Genomic DNA, 13,361 nt, shown 5'->3' with positions numbered 1-13,361 from the left:
TGGTAAACTTGTAGGGAGATGATATAGTGTTGTAGGAATGCAAAAAGTTGATGCTTTCTCTGATCTTTTATACGACGATCTCGGACGAAGACGGCGAGGGACGACCTCCACCTTGGCATGCCAAGTGGCGTCGAAAGATGGTCAGGATTGGTACGATAGATGCTGCAATTCGGTATCCTGGAATCAACAGCTACAAGTGCTGGTGCGACTGAATCTGGACTTCGCCCGCTCACTACCGATGTGCACAAGAAGCGCTGTATGATCTGGTGGAGCATCACGCGGACCGCTTCATGAGTGATGCTATGCATCATGCCACATCCAAGGCTCTAGGTCTACACAGCTCCCTAATTCCCAGGATACTTTCCTTCGCCCCGTTCCGTATGAAAAGCCCTTGCAAGCTGGCCATGCTGACCATCCTTCCATGTCGCCTCTCATCATCGACCAATCTCTCCACTTCACTTCCCATCTCTTCCACCTCTTCATCGCTTAACGGTTCTTCGCCCTCCCTCAATATTCTCCCCTTATTCTCCTCTCCTTCCTGCCCGCTCTGCCCGAGCACAGAGGTGGAATTGCCGTAGAACTTCACAAACAGTCGCTTGGCTTGCTCTCCCGCCGCATCGTCCAGTAATTCTTGCAGATCTACACGGCCTGGTCGGATCAGAGCGGGATCAAGTCGATCGAAATGATTGGTTGTCATGAATATTATCCGTTCTTCTGAAGAGGCTACACCGTCTAAAGCGTTAAGCAATCCTGAGAACGTGACAGAGGATTTGTACCTGAAACATCGAGGTTGAGCATATCTTGTTGCCCATCACCTATATCTGTAGTCGATCCAAACTCACCCATCCTCAGACGTCTGGATCCGCCGATTGAAAGCCGAGTCGATATCCTCCAACAACACAAAGCTGCGTTCTGGTACCAAACCCAGTAGATGGTTAAGCTTATCGTCCGTCAATCCTCTCTCGCTCAGGTTCAATAAACAGATATTGTAGTTCAGCGTTCCTGCTAAAGCTTGGATGAAAGATGTTTTCCCAGATCCAGGCGGTCCGTGTAAGAGGTATCCCCGTCGATAGGGTATCCCTGACGTTGGAAAGATTGAAATTAGGTACCGCATTCCAACCAAATTCGATCCAATACTATGCTCACCTCTCTCGGCGTACCATCTTCCTCTGCCTAGGAACCCCCTTAAGTCTTCCTCGACCCGCTCCGATACATCTTTCGCGAGAACCACGCTACCCATCTCTCTCCGTCTCCTAGGCTTTCCAAACGGTCTCCATTCTACTCCCCAAGCAGTGTATACCACCGTTTTGCCTTCCGTAGACGCCTCTGCGAGTTCTCGAGCTTCTGACAGGAGTGAGGGAAAGAGATTTCGAGATGTTGACAGTGTTGTCAAGGTCAGAGTCTCCCAAGGTGTACCTGAATGCAGATCCATCAGTTTGGAATCTCGTTCGCGCTTCACCTATCCGTGATAATCGCTTGTAAGCTTCGATCTCAGGCAGTATCGTCAACAGTCAACGCCTATACTCACCTGGAACCAATTTCCTCTATATTTGAAATAATGAGTACCTGGACCTGGAACGAGGTTGAACACTGCTTCCGAAGCTCCGTTCTCATGTTGTTTATAACTGGTCTCTACTGCCAACTCATGGCTTCGCAGTCCCAAGCCTATCCGTCGTTTACCCTTTCCAGCTGCTTGAGCTGCCGATTGAGCTGCCATCCATTCGAGGAACCAGGGGTACGAACGGTCTTTCGATGGGATCTCGAGTGTCACAAGAAGACGACGTTGAGCAAGTGATGTACCGAGGGTCAAGGAGCGACGGAAGGCGGTAAGGACCACACCGATACCCTGCAGTATTGCTTAAATTAGCATGATCGCTCTTAAGCTAGGTATGCAAGAGCAGGCTGACCATCAGACCAGCACCGGCGGAGAAGTATGGACTGTAGATCTCAAAGAGTGAGCAGCTGTCATGAACTGCCGAGTGGGGAAGACTACTGACTTGTCGGCCATAATTTTTGAGTAAAAGGACTGGTCCTCAACCGGAAGTGCAGGAGCAGCTTGAGGTGGTAAATCTCCATCGTACCCATCGCTGGTAGGGAGATCACTTGTCTGAGGACTTGGGCGTGAAGGTCCTGCTTCATTCTGTGCCGTCGTGGGCGGTCTCGGTCTGAACATGCTTGTGGCAGAGTACGGTTGTAATCTACGACGAATGATGCGTTTGAAAAAGTCAAGAAAGTCGATTTCGAAGCGAGAGAGAGAGCAGACGCTCTAATCTGAGATCCGAGGAATCCGACCACGTGACTCCATACTACAGTAGGTTGGGATTTGATCCCGTTGGTTGGAACCGACCTCAGCATTCCAAAAGTTGGGCAACTCGAGCATCAGTAGTCGCGCATCTAGACATGACAGCGATCATCGCAACAGACACACAACAACTCCTGGACCATTTCGTAGCCCCCTCGCCGCCACTCCAGTCATCAGCTATATAGTATCTCCAGATGTCTAATCAGAAACCACCACAATCAACACCACTGAATATCCCGTCTGGGAACAGTCCGATCACCCCCGATCCAGAACCCAGACCAGAGGTGGAGAATCTTACAGGAGACAAGATGACGGATCTGAAAGCTGCCTTGAAGGTAGGTCGTCATCAACACTTGATCATCTTTGCAGCTGGATAAGAAGGGGCTGTAGCGATGGTACTGACTCGCAAATCACTTGATGTGTACAGCGAATACGACCGTTAGAAGATTTCGAGAATATCGGTAAAATACCCTGTGCGAGAAATAGTCTGTTGTATGGGATAGCGGGTGGTACAGGGATAGGAGCCGTTCGATTTCTGGGATCAAGAAGTGAGTCCTTGTCCTCGAGAACGTAGTATATCTTCCGTTGTCGTTTGTGACTAATATCGGTGTGGTATTTAGGACCGTGGTTAGCTGCCAACTGGGCTGTGGGGAGTTTCCTTGCTATTGCAGTGTTCCAATGGTTTGTACATTGTCTACCTTTGCAGACCGAAGACCTTTACTTACATTAGCCACTGTCACACAGGGAGACATGCAATCGAGCCAGACGGAAGGAGATTCAACAGATGCGTGCGATCCAAGAAAGATATCCTCATCGACACATATCCAAATTGAAGAAGATCGAAGAGGACGCCAAGAACGCTGCGAGCTGAACAAGGGGGGGAGACGAGGTCATTTTCACTGTATCAACACATAGAAGCTGGGACGCGAATCTGCATGCATATCACACACCTTATATGTAATATTTGGCTATACCAAGATGGTAGGAACGTCAAATAGTATGGCACAATCCACGTGGTTTCAGTCGACCGGCTCTCGGCTAAGGTGGTCAGCTGGTCATAAGTAGTGCGGGTCATGTTTATGTTGTCTCCTTCGCTTCTTACAGGCATATCGTGTCCTTCAAAACACCTTATCCTCTTGAACACTTTGTCGGAATAGAAAACACAGCGCCACACATCACACAGCATGGCGACGGCTCGGAAAACACGATCTCAAGGACCAGTGGACGAGGCCAGGTCTCACATCTCCCCCAAAACGGGTACCAATCATCTGGATGTGGAGGAAGAGGTGAGTTGACCGCTTTGCCACTCGTATGGCCAAATCACAGCTCGGCAGAGTCGACCTTTGTATGGGATTATCAGCCACTGAGCCTCTTCACTTGAATAGCTCGCATTCTACTCGTCATACCATTCCAATAAGATCAACCAGATAATCCACTTCTTGTGCATTCCTCAAATCCTTTGGTGAGCGTCTCCGCGGAGGATCATCGTTCGAGAAGGTTGTGACTGACCCTTGCTCTTGCATAGGTCATGGCTCCTCATTGCCGCTCACCTCCCACTACCTGGGACAACACCTATCACACTCGTCAAGGGCCTTGCTATCCAGCCGAGTCTCGCTTTGGCATGGATGGTCGTCTATGAGGGCTACTATCTCGTTCTCGATCCTGTTGGAGGTGTACGTCGTCTCATATCTTTCCTGGACAATACCGCTCAACGCCACTCGCCTATCTCGTTACGCATTGGATGATCTGGTCCAAGAGTGGGACTGACAAGTCATAATCATTTCGCAGCTCACGTATCTTCCCGTTGGAATCCTCTCCTACTTGACTGCAACATATCTAGCGACCTCACCACCATCTTGGCTTCCATTCTCCACACCTGCCCAACCCACTGCTCAGCCATTCGCGTGGACAGTTTTTGCTCTTGCGTGGATTGCCCAGTTTGTCGGACATGGGTTTTTCGAGCATAGAGCACCTGCTCTGACGGACAATCTCGTTTCGGGTGAGTGTCGTTCTCCTTCAGCCTCATCTGTCTGCCTTAGGAGACCGGAAGGCCGGCAAAAGCAAGGGATGATTGATGAGACCAAGATGAGCTGGAGCTGATTCGAACTATCCATCGTGATGACATAGCACTCGTCCTAGCGCCTTTCTTCGTCCATCTAGAGTTCCTGTTCACATTCTTCAACTGTGAGTGTGATCACATCGCCAGCTATCGACCTTCGAGTCTGAGATCACCAACTGAACAAATCCACATGGATAGACAAACCGGATCTGCACAAGAAGATCAAGAATCGCGCAGGGCTGAGGATCAGGGATATGAACCGAGCGGCAAAGCTGAAATAGGATGTACGAGGTCAAAACGGGCTGGATGTAGACGAACTGGGCCGTCGGTCAGTGAAGGCAGGCTCAAGCAGTACCTCAGGGCTATGTCTAGCGGCTACATGAGTCATTGGAATGGCAAGACGCAAGACGGCAGGCGCATTGGGCGAAAGAATGGGACGAGAGTTGAACGAGACAGAGGCGAGGGCGATGGGACGCCATACCTAGGGAGTGTGATGCAGAACGGAAGCCGACAGTGTATTACAAGTCAAGAGCGTTGTTGTGATTGCGTGATGACATATGTGATTGAATGGTTCTCCAGGGTATGATGACTAGTAATGGTGCATTCAAACATATGCTCGCAACACAAGCAGACGATGACATATGACCGCCGACTACCTGTGACTACACCAACAACAACCTTTCGGTCCGTCAGCCTTGACCCGCTTTCACTCTGAGATCGATCATGTACAGTGCCAACAAAAGCGAGGAGCAGAGGAAAAGGTGAATGGGTCAAGATGGATGATGATCCCTCAGTGTAACTATGACAAATAAACCCTCATTATCCGAAACGACGACCTGACCCCCGGACTTCCCGATTCTCAAAACGAGGATACGGGAGAGGGAGAGAGATGTCTGGAAATGTCTTAAAGGACGCTTCCCGGACTGGGTGCAAAAGGATGGATAGGATGTCTTCCTTGGGACTTGACCATGACCATTGGTTGTGATGTGATGGGAAAGATGGGGGTCTGAGAGTATCGCAGGGAGGGGTCTTGGACAGGAGTCGAGGAACGAGGATTGGGAGGAGACTCACTTTGGGCAAAGATGTACAAAGAGCAAGAACAGCGGATCTATAGAGGATATGAAGATACACAACGATGGACAGGGAGGAAGAGAGGAATCAGGTTGGATGAGGAAGATGTTGTCAACCTTTTGAATCGATCAGAACAGAAGCATTTTGGTCAAAGACACTTCTCAATTGGGATAAATAGCGTTTAATCCAAAATATACCAGAACAAATAAATATGTCCGACAGCACCCAGTTCGATGCGCTCCCTCCCGTTCGGTGGCACCGACAAGAGTGGCTGCTCTTTCAAGTCGTTGCTGCGTGATTCAATGGTTTGTGGTTGCACAATACGAGTCGGGACTTGACCTCCTGTGTGTATATCGTTGTGAAAATCGGCGACGTTTGACCAGGGACATAGGCCCCTGAGTCGAGGGGCTCATTTTGTTCGCTATCAGAGCGAGAGGCGACAAGAGAAACTGCATCTCAAAGTTCCTTTTGTCTCGAGTGAATGTCCGAACCCACCACATGCCGGTTGTCTGTCAGGCCCCATCGTGATACTACTGCGATGTGCGATGAGATGAGATACACAAGTACAATGAGTCGTGGAACAAACAAATCTACGTTTTGCTTTTTAACGTATGTATATATATATAAAATGAATCACACACATGGAGCAATACTCGTCTCGCACGATACCCAATCCTCTATTCTAAATTCGACTCAGTCCGAAATCCACCAACTTGGACACAGACATGGACACGTTCGATCAATCCTTGCTGAACCTCATGATCGTGAGTTCTCTCCGCGACCCACACTTGGATCACCGAACAGCGATCACGCTATCGCTTCACCCACTGATCGACCTCTTTCCATCTTTCATCGCCGCTCCCCTTCATCTCGTCCAGGAGATCCTCATAGACGATCCACCACCACTTGTGGACTTCCTCGTAATCTCTCAGGCTCTCCTGCGGACCCGTCTTCTTGACCGCGTCCAGCAATCTGGGGGGCAGAGGTCGACGCCGTATAGGTTCATTGCTGGTGGTTGTGGTGTTCTCGCCGCCGCCGCCAACGTTGTTCGAGGGGTGGTTGGGATATGATTCGGGACTGTCTGGCGTCAGGGGGAGTTCATGGATCGTACTTTGGTAGGGGGGTAGAGATACCGGCCGTTTGTTCCATGGTTTGTCAAGACTACCACGCCGGATGAGAAGACAGTCAGTATTATACCGTGGCGGCACCCGCTTTGCTTGAATCGACTTTCGTCTCGGCTCACTCACATATAATGTATCAGGCGAACCTCCCCATCCTTCCATATGGGTTTATGTACCGATCTCAACGTCTTCAAAGCATTGCACCACCACGGTAACGGTTTCCATCTCCCCTGAAACACCTCGGCGAGCAAGTCTTGATCGGGGAACTTGTAATTGGGTATTTGAGGCGAGTTGTTGAGGTGGTCGAGGATGGTGTCGAAGGTGGATATGGAGGGGTGGAGGACAACGAGACCGCCATTGAGGAGATGAGCCGTGCGTGGTGAAGATGAGGAAGGGGTCGGGGGAGAGGAAAGGGTAGATAGAGTCGATTGATGTCTGAATGAGCAGTTGGCAGGGATCCTGAACACTGTATTAGCGACAAGTGACTGGACGGTGTAACACATATACAGGCATCATACTCACCAATCCCTGGGGTAATGTTCCAACTTGAACGGATTGCAGACACAAGCTGGAGCAGCTGCGATCCAATCCTGACCCGGAAGTTCCATATCGAACAGCTCGTCCATCCCTCTCAAGAAGATCATATCGACATCAATCAAGATGATCTTGTCGAACTCTGTCAACCCAAATGCTCGAAGCTTGGTCCAAGTATCGGCGAAGCGGACGAAGGAAGGGTCGAAGCCTGGGTGGTTCTGTTCGGATGAAGGGGCGAGGTGTGGTACGAGTCTGACTTGGATGCCGTATGAGGAGATGAGTGCTTGAGAAGACAGGGGCAGTGTCGGTGTGGTCATGACCACTAGTGGATAGGATGATACGGAGATGAGTGTGCGATGGAGGGCAAGTAGACCTAAGATGACGAGCTATGTCAGCATCATACTTGTGAACGACTGCACTGGGACCATTATCCAAAGTGACGGCGATCACAAAGCACTCACCAGCAAGATAAGTAGGGTTGGTCACCAGAGTGACCCAAGCTCTCTTCCCCACCGGTGACGGTGAAGAGGGAGGAGAGATGGCCATCTTGCCAAGGTTCACCCTGACAAGTACGGCTGCGAAAGGCGATCGAAAGAGGATGAATCGATCTCGAGCGTTGTCAAGCCAGACACAGCGTTTCGAGACGATGAAGAGTAAGATGTCAACATGTCCAGAGTGAGGTTAGTCATCCATTTCTTGATTATTATCTTCTGATTATCTGTGCCGAGCTTTTACCTCATCGATCGATCTCATCGATTTGCTCTTTGACTGTCAATAATAAATAGTAAATAATATTAAATAAATGGGCAGCGCTGTCTTGCCCTTGAGACTGAAACCGATCCCCGGGCATGAATACGTTTTTCCCTTTACAAGTCCACGTGGATAAACGGGCTCAAGTTATGCTCGTATTCAGGGCCAACGGCGGGTCTTCACGAGTGCGGGATCATTTCTTTTGCTCTTGCAATCGGGGGCACGCCGTGCCTGTCCGATCTACCGTGCAAAGTGTTCTGAATCTGATCGTTTTGGTCAGAGTAAACTACTATCTCTAGGGGGAAAGAACGTGCGCGTCCTCGCTGGGAGAGATCATCGAGCATCGGTCAAGTCCTATTACCTGCCTTGTGGCATGCTGACCCTTGCATATGCGTGACATATTGTTCAAGGTCCGATCCTGTGTGATACAGTGTCCATTTTGATCTCCACCCCTCCTTCATCGAAACACCACAGTGACACCCTTCTTGCCCATACCATCCCTCATGTCGTCCACTCCGAGGATGTTCGCCAATTTAGCCCACCCAATACCAAAATTGCACTGGATCTCATCTGCGTGATGTCTCCCATCCAGGAACATGATCAGTTCCTCTTCCATCTCTTCGGCCGCTCTCAAGGCCGCCGTCTCTTCCCTTTGTCTCGCATTCAAACCGACTCCGTGACCTAGACCAAAACGTATCCCGCTCGCACCTGGCCCTGTCCCGGTCGTACCACCTGCACTGGTACTCGTTCCTCCTGCTGCACGACGACTAGATGTCGACGGATGAGATTCCGCTCCGGAAGCGTGTGAACGGGCAAGAGTCGCGCTGGTACCAGTACCGGTAGAAGGGGCGAAGGCGAGTGCTCGATTACGTCCCGGTGATCTGCCAATAGACGGTGGGGTCCGATTCGCCATCGATGAAGGGGAAACCCCGAGAGATTGGTTGGAGCCGACTGAACGAAGCGTGAATGCTGAATCCCCATGACCTCCTGTGCGATTCAACGTCAAACCTGATTCACCTCCACTATATTGAGATCTATCCCTAGTTGACAGTGCGGTGCTCGATCCTATTCGAGTGGAATTGTCGAAGCCCACTCGTCGTCGATGCTCAGTTGGCAATGGTATGAGTGGTTCTATCCTCTCCACCAGTTTCGGCCATCGGTGAACCCGTCGCAAGAATCCTTTTATTATTCCGAAAGAGACAAACCTCCGAGGATCGATGCCGAGTGATAAGACTTCATGGGCCTCGATCCACTCGTGGACAGTGACACCAGGCATAAGCCGACTGTACAGGCGGAGTAGAGTAGGCCATTCTGGCAGTGGGAAGCCTCGACGGGTCACATAAGAGGCACATTCACTGATAATCGTTTCGTCTGCAGCAAGGCGAGATATGGCGGGTTTGAGAGTGTACATATTGGAATACTGAAAGATGTCGATCTGCCTTCCAATCAGCACCCATACAAACAATAGCACTAGGGGCAGATTTCTCACCATCATTACCACTTGGTAAAAGCTGTTATACGGCATCAGCACCGAGTATCTTACATTCGGATCGTTGACTTACAGCATGTGTTTGATGGTCTCCCTGGTCAGAGCCTCATCGGCATCCGCCAGCGCCGCAATCCTCTTCACGTGATTGACTCCGTCGATGTATTGAGACACTCGCGCGGCTGTGATATCCCAGTTGTCGTCTTTGAGCGCATTGAGGTCGACAAGAGCGATAGGCACATGCCAGTCCTCGCATTCAGGAGGGTTGGCTGAAGCCGGGTCAGTTGACAGCGCCTGAGGTAGGAAGTAAAGGACGTTGAGACGTACGATAGAAAGGGAAGAGCTTCAGCTCAAGGGTGTTGAATCCGTCTAGAGGGATGCTGGTCTCAGAGTACGAGTTGAGGTCTTCAAACAATTGCTCGAGGACAGCGGGTAAGGGAGTGTGGTCTGATTTGGGAGCGGACAGGTATGAGGAGTCGCGCTGAGAAAAGTCAGCCATGGATGTATCATGAATTCGTGACCAAACTCACTTCTGCACTTCTCAGTATTCGTGCACATTTCCTGACGATCGGTTCAAAGGCTTCAAGAGAGCTTGAAGCATGAAAGACGAAACACAGGTTCCACATGTACTCGTTCCTCATATATCTCCCTCCCTCTCCCGTCATCACATTGGGGAACCCCATGACTCTATACTCTACTTTTTCATCGTCATCATAACCTGTTGTCAAGAGAGTCACCAGACGACCATGTAGCGATTTCTTCGGTATGACATATTCTGATATGGGAGCAAAGTTGAGTAGAGTCCGGCGAAAGGATGTCGAGCTGGAAAGTGAGGACGGTGGGGAGATCGAGGCAAGCCGACGACATGCTGGTGCTGGTGCTCGTGAGCGCGATCGTGACTGGGAGCGTGATCGAGATCGTGACGACTCGTTGGCTGATGATGATGACGAGGATATGAGGTTTTCAGGGACTTGATGTTGGACTATTGGTCCCAGTGTAGGGTCAAAGGTTGCGTAGAACAGCTGCAGGAGTCTATGCAGTCAGAACTGTTTCGTGTGCTTGTTCTCGGCACTGAGGCTCGACTCACGCCAACGATTTGAGGGAGGAATGACCTGGGTGTCATTTCGTACAGGGCGAGCAGGCAGGCAAAGAAGGGAGAATTTGAAGCATATGCAGATAGGTGATGTGAGGAAGAAGAAGGACACGGTAGTCAGCGAACCTATGTACACAGACAGAAAGGAAGCCTTGTGCGCCCAAAAAAAACTTGACTCACTCGTCTGATGCTCCCATGGTGCATCACTTTCTCCCCCCTTGGAGTGTGTGTGCACGTCCCCCGGCGATTCTCACGTCCACGTTGTTTCTATTCCCCAACCCTTTCCTTTCCGGTCTGATGCTTATCTTGGCTCGACGATCGGGACGGAGCTTGTTCTTCCGACGTGTATGAGAGTCTTCCGTTGCTCAATGCGATGTGACCTCGTTTCAGATTTATGATGGTGATTCGGTGTACAGGCAAGGAGGTGCTTCAAGAAATGTCCGGTGCTTATGAATAGATTCGAGGCGATGTGATGCAGATATAACTTGATGGCTTGGTCAGTCACAGCTGTGATGTGATGACTTGAGCGAGATGATGTCAGACCACAATCGATACGGACAGTGAAGATGACCGGATTATTGTTGCATAGGAACAAAAGAGACGTCTGGTCACCGATGGTGTATGAGCCAGCTGCAACAGCTCATGAGCAGCTCACAACAACATTATTCCGCCGGAGCCCAAGTCCGTCCGTGGTCATTGATAAGATCGCGTCTTGAAATGACACGTGGGCATACGTGGCATGTACTACTAACGCTCCAAGACATGACAGTATATGCCAAATTCGGAAAACCAGATAGGATCTCAGCTGTGCCTCTTTACAATAACACCGAAACGGTGATTTGTATTTCCCAAAGAGGCAGGTAGCAGTGTGAAAACCCCGAAACCCACGATGAGGTGAAATGGTTTTGGGGGGGGATTTGGTTTTGACTCTTGGATGAGTGTCGCTGTTTTTTGCATATTCGACTCGCATGTTGAAATCGTTTGCACACAATTCATTCATCGTCCATCTATTCACATTTTCCTCATCGTTTCAAATTAGAGTGAACACGCGAACACACCATCGCACACTCACAGAGAGAGAGAGACACACACACACTCACCACTCACCCGTACCAGAAACTCAGCGCTCTCGCCCCCCCAAACCCCCTTTGCCTCCACACGCAGGCCGATATTCCCAAACCGCCGGTATTCCCAAACCACCTGGCTCGCTCGCTCGCTCGCTCTCCCTCCGACCCGATCGGCGTTCCGCGTGTCTCTGAGATTAGATAATTATACCAAAACCGATAATAAGCGCACACGATCCTTTTCTTCGACGAATGTCTGACGCTGGATCATCCGCTCCTCCTTCGGGAACAGGTGGTGGTCCCAGTGCGAGCGGAAACGGTACTCCCAATCCTCCCAAAGTTAGTACCTCAGTCTCTGTCTTGCACCCCTGACCCATCCTTTTGACCGTCAAGTCATCGATTGCGGTCGGTCTTCAGTCGGGTGGTCCGCGTCACTCACACGTACCCTTTTCACCCTTCTGATAGGATCGTCATGAACCCCGCGGCCGTAAACCGAATGACCAGCTTCCTCCTTCCCGAGCTCGAGAGGTTCAGCGAGCGTTCCGACTTCGACGTGCTGAACATCTCGCTGGCTTGGAAGAACGGATTCTCCACTTGGAGAATGAGAACAACCAGCTTCGCGCGCTGTTGAACCTTCCCATCGCCGATCGGGGAAGAATCGGATCTGGTCCAACAGGACGTGGAAAGGCTTTGAAGGAAGGCGGGGTGCCCATGTCGGAGAGAGTCAGGGCTAGAAAAGAAGCCAGAGAGAGAGAGAGGAGAGCGTTGGGTCTGCCAGATCCAGACACGTCAGATATGAGCGATAGAGGTAGAGACTCGGAGACGTTATCTCCTCGAGCAAGTGCCAGCGTTCCACCGCAGACTCAACAACAGAACCAGACAAACTCCTATCAACAATCTCAACAATCCAATCCCTTACCACCACTGTTCAACCCACCATCTACCGTCTCACCTGCTCCCTTCAACTACCAACTCCCTATCCCGTTCAATTTGCCTGTCTCGCCCGATCCTCAATTTGCAGACTTCACCAACAATCTCGAAAACACTCTGTACAAGAACACGGACTCCACCCCGAACTTCAGCGGAATGTTCACAATGTTCGACACTCCTTCGAATGACACCCCCGGGCAGAACCAGAACAACGTTGCGGCCACCAAACCATCACCCATCTCTCCACCACTTCCTACTCCCTCCTCTGGATCATCACAACAAAACAATTCTCTCGACTTGCTCACCCGTCTCAAATCGTGTTGCCACGTCTCCGATTCGCACGTCGTCAATGATCCCGGATTACTTGTCTTCGCCACAAGGTTATGTCAATCCTTTGGATGTACATACGGAGGCGCTCATACCGACTCTCATCCCACGAGTGATTCTGAACATCTTACCTTGGAAGATAGTTGGAGGGTGTTGAAAATGACATTGGATCCAGGTGGTGACGCGGATGGAGAAAACAGAATAAATACAGGAAAGATGGCTGCTGAGTTGGTGGTTAGAGCGGCGCATTCGAGAGGTGCAGGAGGATGGATCTCATGTAGGTATAGAGAGGGCCTCTCGATCAAGAGGAGTATGGTCCAGGCGTTGGTCACAGGTCTGGGCGGGAAGTTTGATTGATTTACATGTTGCAATAGAGTTGTATTCGTATGAAAGAGTATTTTGGCAGAAAACAGATGTGGGCAGTATCCTGCCATCATGGTTCAACCGTAAACATTCTATTGATGAGCCGATATAGCAATGACAATTCCCCCCTTGCTGCTGGCAGGATTGATACTAGACGACCAGTCAAAGGATCGCCCGCGCCTCCACCGGAAAGAACCAGTGAATCAATTTACACGTAGTTATCTTGCTTGGACATTGGCTTTCTCTCTCGTCGCAGGTCAC

The 13,361-nt window shown here is 50.4% G+C and overlaps 6 protein-coding genes across 6 annotated transcripts; 3 read left to right on the top strand and 3 right to left on the bottom strand.

Moving 5' to 3' along the window:
* Positions 1–307: 307 nt before the first annotated feature.
* Positions 308–2,173, bottom strand: IAR55_000987 (uncharacterized protein; the record flags this gene model as incomplete). Its single annotated transcript, XM_066944117.1, has 6 exons — positions 308–776; positions 843–1,080; positions 1,147–1,459; positions 1,529–1,846; positions 1,908–1,938; positions 1,998–2,173. 6 exons carry the CDS (start codon positions 2,171–2,173, stop codon positions 308–310), a joined length of 1,545 nt encoding a protein of 514 aa, XP_066805318.1.
* Positions 2,174–2,496: 323 nt separating this feature from the next.
* On the top strand, positions 2,497–3,173 carry IAR55_000986 (uncharacterized protein; the record flags this gene model as incomplete). Its single annotated transcript, XM_066944116.1, has 4 exons — positions 2,497–2,637; positions 2,730–2,850; positions 2,923–2,983; positions 3,047–3,173. 4 exons carry the CDS (start codon positions 2,497–2,499, stop codon positions 3,171–3,173), a joined length of 450 nt encoding a protein of 149 aa, XP_066805317.1.
* Positions 3,174–3,486: 313 nt separating this feature from the next.
* On the top strand, positions 3,487–4,642 carry IAR55_000985 (uncharacterized protein; the record flags this gene model as incomplete). Its single annotated transcript, XM_066944115.1, has 6 exons — positions 3,487–3,588; positions 3,688–3,764; positions 3,828–3,975; positions 4,091–4,301; positions 4,430–4,486; positions 4,560–4,642. 6 exons carry the CDS (start codon positions 3,487–3,489, stop codon positions 4,640–4,642), a joined length of 678 nt encoding a protein of 225 aa, XP_066805316.1.
* Positions 4,643–6,244: 1,602 nt separating this feature from the next.
* IAR55_000984 (uncharacterized protein) lies at positions 6,245–7,633 on the bottom strand (the record flags this gene model as incomplete). The annotated part of the gene is made up of 4 exons (XM_066944114.1): positions 6,245–6,593; positions 6,680–7,012; positions 7,076–7,460; positions 7,549–7,633. 4 exons carry the CDS (start codon positions 7,631–7,633, stop codon positions 6,245–6,247), a joined length of 1,152 nt encoding a protein of 383 aa, XP_066805315.1.
* Positions 7,634–8,294: 661 nt separating this feature from the next.
* Positions 8,295–10,446, bottom strand: IAR55_000983 (uncharacterized protein; the record flags this gene model as incomplete). The annotated part of the gene is made up of 6 exons (XM_066944113.1): positions 8,295–9,272; positions 9,327–9,348; positions 9,400–9,592; positions 9,651–9,804; positions 9,854–10,345; positions 10,411–10,446. 6 exons carry the CDS (start codon positions 10,444–10,446, stop codon positions 8,295–8,297), a joined length of 1,875 nt encoding a protein of 624 aa, XP_066805314.1.
* Positions 10,447–11,732: 1,286 nt separating this feature from the next.
* IAR55_000982 (uncharacterized protein) lies at positions 11,733–13,094 on the top strand (the record flags this gene model as incomplete). The annotated part of the gene is made up of 2 exons (XM_066944112.1): positions 11,733–11,819; positions 11,946–13,094. 2 exons carry the CDS (start codon positions 11,733–11,735, stop codon positions 13,092–13,094), a joined length of 1,236 nt encoding a protein of 411 aa, XP_066805313.1.
* Positions 13,095–13,361: the final 267 nt, after the last annotated feature.

This window comes from Kwoniella newhampshirensis, chromosome 2 (assembly GCF_039105145.1).
Source record: "Kwoniella newhampshirensis strain CBS 13917 chromosome 2, whole genome shotgun sequence".
In the NCBI taxonomy this organism is placed as follows: domain Eukaryota; kingdom Fungi; phylum Basidiomycota; class Tremellomycetes; order Tremellales; family Cryptococcaceae; genus Kwoniella; species Kwoniella newhampshirensis.
This window is presented reverse-complemented; position numbering and strand designations above follow the sequence as displayed.